We start from the raw sequence: 4916 nt of genomic DNA, 5'->3' as shown, positions 1-4916 counted from the left end.
CCCCCCCCCCGCTGCCACGGCTCTTTGAGGAGGACGCCGCGTGTCTCGCGACCCCTTGGCCAGTGACATGCCACAGGCCTCGCCGGCAGGGCGCCTGGGCGCGGCCCTATGCCTGCTGCTTTCGGCATGCCTTTTGGCGATTGCCCACGCGGCCTCGAACGAGCCCACCGAATATGGCATCCCCCAGTCGAGGCTGACTCAGTTGGCTTTGGCCGATGCCGAGAAGGACGCCAAGCCGGAATCCGGCCTGCCACGTACGCACTCCAGCCTCGCCGCCCCTACACACCGGCACCCCGGGCACACGCTCCAGCGGCGACACTGACCCCATGCCCGCCCGAGGCCAGTCCCCTTCGCATTGCTGGCGCTGCACGCGCGCCATCTGGACCGGCAGAGAAGCTGGGCCAGCCACGCGCGCCATGCCCGTGACGATGACGACGACGAGGAAGAAGAGGAGGAGGACGACGAGGAAGAGGAAGAAGAGGACAAGGACTTCCCCCTGGAGCGCTTCGTCGACCCGACCAAGCCCGCGGGCTTTGCGGTCTTGACACGCACATCGGCCTGCCCGCATTGCAATGGGACGATCGAATTCTGGGACAATGGCGACGTGCGGATGCCCCTTCGCGACCTGCCGCTCGGCCCCGCGATACTAACCCTCCCTTGGATCCATGCTCGCCCCGGCGCAGCATGTGGCCGCAGCGATCGATGTTCGGATCACGGTCTTCCCGATTGGTGCGCGTCCCCCGCCGCTGGCAGAGCAGGGGGGCTTGTGTGTTTGTGTGTGTGTGTGGGGGGGGGGGGGGGGGACGCCGCACTGTTTCCCACGAGCATTGGCAGCCTGCTCGGCGCTGACACCCACACGCCCGGCTGCTGTCCCCTGACGCCTCGCCAGGGACCGAGCTATCGCTGCACCTGCACACCTACGGCGACCTGCGCGGGGTCTTCACCGGGGATGAGAATGTGGCCAACCCGCGCGCGCGGTCGGTCGGGCCCTTCTTCCGGACCATCCCGCTGCAGGGACCAGACAACATGGAAAATGAGCTGGCCATGTGCAATGGCACACTCGAGGAGCATGTCGGGGACTTTGTGCGTCGGTTGCCGGGCCATCCCCATCGAGCGGCGAAGGACTCGGTGAATCTAACTTGCCAGCTGTGTCTCCATGCCCCATGCCGCCTCAGGGCCACATCACCATTGACTCCACCGGTCGAGCCAAGACCGTCCTCAAGAGCCGGACAGCCAGGTACACGCCCGAGGCCCTGATCGAGCGAGCGAGCGAGCGAGGCCCGGTCCGAGGACCGAGGGGAGGCTTGAATCTCGTCAAAAAAAAACCCGCACACTGAGTCGCTAACGCAACAAGTCGCCCATGCTGCCTCGCCGGCCTCTCGTAGTCTGGACCCGAATAGCCCGAATTACATCATCGGCCGGAGCGTGGTCCTTTACGACCGCCGGGTCGACTGCCCGACCCGGCCGAACTTCATGACACAGCTGGGCCGCGACCGGTGGGAACGCCAGGGGCGTGAGAATGACCCGCTCGGCCCGGCGGCCGACTCGTCGTACGACGACGGCTCCGACGCCCTTGCCGCCGGCTGGCCCGAATATGCGGAGCTCCAGTCGCCGGCTTACTCGGACCCCGAGGTGGAGCGGGCCTTCTTCGAGGAGATGACCGTGCAGGAGGCAAGGTCATCCCGAGAGGCAGCACGCACGTATGCCGGGCGGCTGCGGGTCCCCCAGCGCGGCCCGGCTCGCGCGCATCCCGGCCGCATTGCCCTGGCCGGGGTCATCGGCCTGGAGAACAGCCCGACCGTCCATTCGGTTCCCGGGACGGTGGAAGTGGCAGACCCGCGTGCGTGCTTTCCTTTTTTTCGCGTCCCTTTTATCTCGCCCTCCTTGCCCCCCGGGCCCGGGCCTCGGAGCTTGCGCAAGCGCTTGCCCGCGGGCACCGGACCCGCCTGGCGGCAGGGTACCGAGGATGGCTGCTAACATGCACTCAACGCCTGCCCCCTGCCACAGCACCATTCAAGGTCCAGCACGCGGTGGCCGTCACGTCGTGGGACACCGCCAAGATCGCGCACATGGTCGAATCCATGAAGCCCCGGACCGAACCCGCTCCCAAGTACGAAAAGCGCTGGCCAAGTTTCTTCCTGGACAAGGAGCCCAGCCCGAATGGCATCGCCTACTTTGACATACTGCCCGGCAGCGAGGTGTCGCCCGAGGGCTCTGCCCGGGAGGAGGTGCGCGGGCGTGCCGGGGCCCTGCCAGCTTGGCCGCCGGCTGGGCTGAGCTGACCAAGGAGTCGGGTCATCTGGTTCTGGATGGATGGCTGGGTGCAGGGATGCAGGGATGCCTGGCTGGGCGTGGATCAGCGACTGCTCGACTGCCTGACTGACTGCCTGTCTGGATGGGCGCATGGCTGGCTGGCTGGCTGGCTGGCTGGCTGGCTGCAGTTCCTTCGCGTGCGCATGCACCACCGGAACCTCCGGCCCAAGAACCTGTACGCTGCCTCGGTGCATACCTTTGGCGACATCTACAGCGGCGGGGCCATCTTCGCCGGGGACATCTTCCTGCCGGCTTCCTTGGAGGGGACCCTGGCCCGCAAGCCCACCGGGGTGTCGTCTCACTCCGGCGAGTCGACCTCGCTGTTGCCGAATGCCCCGGTGTCGCCAACCACCTTTCCCTTCGAGGAGGGGGAGGCCATCCATGCCCCTGCTGCGGGGGTCCGACAACGGCGCCAGGAGAACCGCGAGGACCGGGAAGATCGCGAGGATCAAGAAGATCGCGAGGACGACGACGAAGAGCGTGAGATGCAGATTTGTCGCTTTGTAGGCCCATTCATCCGAAAGCCTGGCGATTTGGTGCGCATGTGGAAGAACCAATGCCCACAGGCTGGCGGGGGGAGGGGAGAGAGGTCCCCAGGGGCAGGACATTCATGTGGGCTGGCGGCCGACCATGACAGCACCCACAACCAGCATCTGACATTCTTTTTACGGCCATCCCCCACCTTCCCGCCCCCCCCCTATTCACACATACACACACACACACACACACACACACACACACTCACACACACACACAGGGACGAATGGTGTCATCTGCCACGGGAACCATCACTGCCAACCTCACACTCCCGACGACCCTTGGTGCTCCGGAGACGACGGGCATCGGTGGGCTTACGTGCGTTCTACGAACACACTTCTTTTGACGCCCCGCCTTGCCCGGCTCCGGCCTTCGGCCCCCCGCTGACCCTTGGTTATGGGCCTGGGCCAGCATTTTTGACCGAGGCGACCGGTCGATCCTCGGGCGGGCATACGGCCTGCGCTTGACTTTGAAGCCCCTGTCGCCGGATTGGTACTACTACTTCGACGAGGAGTATTACTACGATGAGGAGTACTATTTCCCTGAGGACGACGAGGAGGACAGCGAGGAGGACGGCTACGACTACGGGGCGATTGGCACGCGGCCTGCCGGCAGCGGCCCCGGCAAGCGGGCCCGGCGCTGGGCCCAGGCCGACGCCCATTCCGACAGCCACGAAGGGGAGAACCCCCTGCTGGACCGGTCGCAGGCCGAAGACTACGATTACCAGGGGGCCGAGGATGAGGGCGCTGCCGGGCCAGCCGGCAGCGAGGCCACGGTCTATCGCTACTCCGACCCGTGGATCAACCTGGCCGAGGCAGATGAGACCCATCCAAGCCAGGTCATCCCCCCGAAGTCGCCCTATGCCCGGTGGGAGTGGGCCCTGCCCAAGCGCAAGCCCCCGGTCATCGTGCCCTGCCCGCGGCCCTACCAACCGATGCGAGACCATGAGATGGTCGTCCACCTGGGGGTCATCGGCGTCCGGAACCCATGTACGTGTGTCAAAGCGGCTGCCGACGTCCGGCGTCCGGCGTCCGGCGTCCGGCGTCCGGCGCCTGGGACCATTGCCCTCCTCCGCTGCCCCGGCCACGGGGCCGAGACAGGCGGCTCGGGTGGGGTCAGGACAACTTTACCGGGGGGAGAAGTCTCACACGCACATTCCCGTCCCCCCCCCCCCTCGCCTCCCTCCCACCTCGACACAGACTGGCCGGAGCCGGTGCCGATCGGGGAACAGGATGAGGATGGCAATATCACCTATGAGGAGACCGACCTCGACCGGGGCACCGACCCCCCGGGCCGGCCCATGCCTGAAGGGGGCCCCAAATTGGGCACCAAGCCACGCGATACCAACGCCTCGGACCAGGACCAAGCTCTCCCGGAAAGGCGGCCCAACGGAGCATCAGGGTGGCTGCCGGCCGGTGTTACCCTCCTCGCGGCCATGCGGCTCGCCATGGCCACGGCAACCGCTCTCCTGATTTGGGCCTAGTTGACTTTTTTTTTCTGTTCCTCACACACTGGTGCCCTGCATGCAATCGACCGTGCACTCGTCGGCCCCCACAATCAGGGCCTCCCCGAACAATTGACCCTTGCTTGTTCTTCGAGCCAATGGTCGCCCGCGAGTTGGGGCCTCCTCGAAGGCAGGAAAAACTCGAGCCCCAGCGCCGGTCGGGAGAGAGAGAGAGAGAGAGAAAGATGGGGGAGGAGGAGGGAAGGAGGGACCTATTCGGGGAGTGTACACGAGACAAGGGGGAAGAGGTCGGGGGGCAGAACTGGGATCCGACCGACGCTCGCGCCAGGGAAAGGAAGGGGGAAGGGAAAAGCACAAGGAAAGAGGGGGGAGCGGGGCGTCTACTTGAAGAACCACCACACGGAGATGACGATGGTCATCGACAGGAGGATCGCCCCGCGGATGATCCACGTCGAGCGGATTGTCTGCGACTCGATGTTTCGCATGAGCCCGGACCCGGAAGCGATGGACGTCAAAGTGGTGAACAGCTTATTTTGGGACGCCTGTGCGTGCGCACGGCGGGGAGGCCGCCCAGGGCGGGGGGGGGGGGGGGGGGGGGGGG

The 4916-nt window shown here is 66.1% G+C and overlaps 2 protein-coding genes across 2 annotated transcripts in view; one reads left to right on the top strand and one right to left on the bottom strand.

Annotated features, from left to right (window-relative positions):
• Positions 1-67: 67 nt before the first annotated feature.
• H696_06238 (hypothetical protein) lies at positions 68-4333 on the top strand (the record flags this gene model as incomplete). The annotated part of the gene is made up of 11 exons (XM_009499986.1): positions 68-254; positions 345-604; positions 684-729; positions 890-1083; positions 1176-1237; positions 1386-1840; positions 2008-2228; positions 2442-2849; positions 3071-3168; positions 3262-3839; positions 4050-4333. The coding sequence occupies 11 exons, from the start codon at positions 68-70 to the stop codon at positions 4331-4333; spliced, it is 2793 nt and encodes a 930-aa protein (XP_009498261.1).
• A 218-nt stretch (positions 4334-4551) lies between these two features.
• The window catches only part of H696_06237 (hypothetical protein), a 1673-nt gene continuing 1308 nt past the window's right edge, over positions 4552-4916 (bottom strand). The window contains exon 6 of the mRNA XM_009499985.1: positions 4552-4857. Coding sequence (XP_009498260.1) covers positions 4696-4857 — 162 coding nt within the window. The 3' untranslated portion in view covers positions 4552-4695. The remainder of the gene's footprint in view (positions 4858-4916) is intronic.

This window comes from Fonticula alba (genome assembly GCF_000388065.1).
Source record: "Fonticula alba strain ATCC 38817 unplaced genomic scaffold supercont2.35, whole genome shotgun sequence".
Taxonomy (NCBI): Eukaryota; order Rotosphaerida; family Fonticulaceae; genus Fonticula; species Fonticula alba.
Note: the sequence above shows the minus strand (reverse complement) of the source record. Positions and strands in the feature narration are given on the sequence as shown.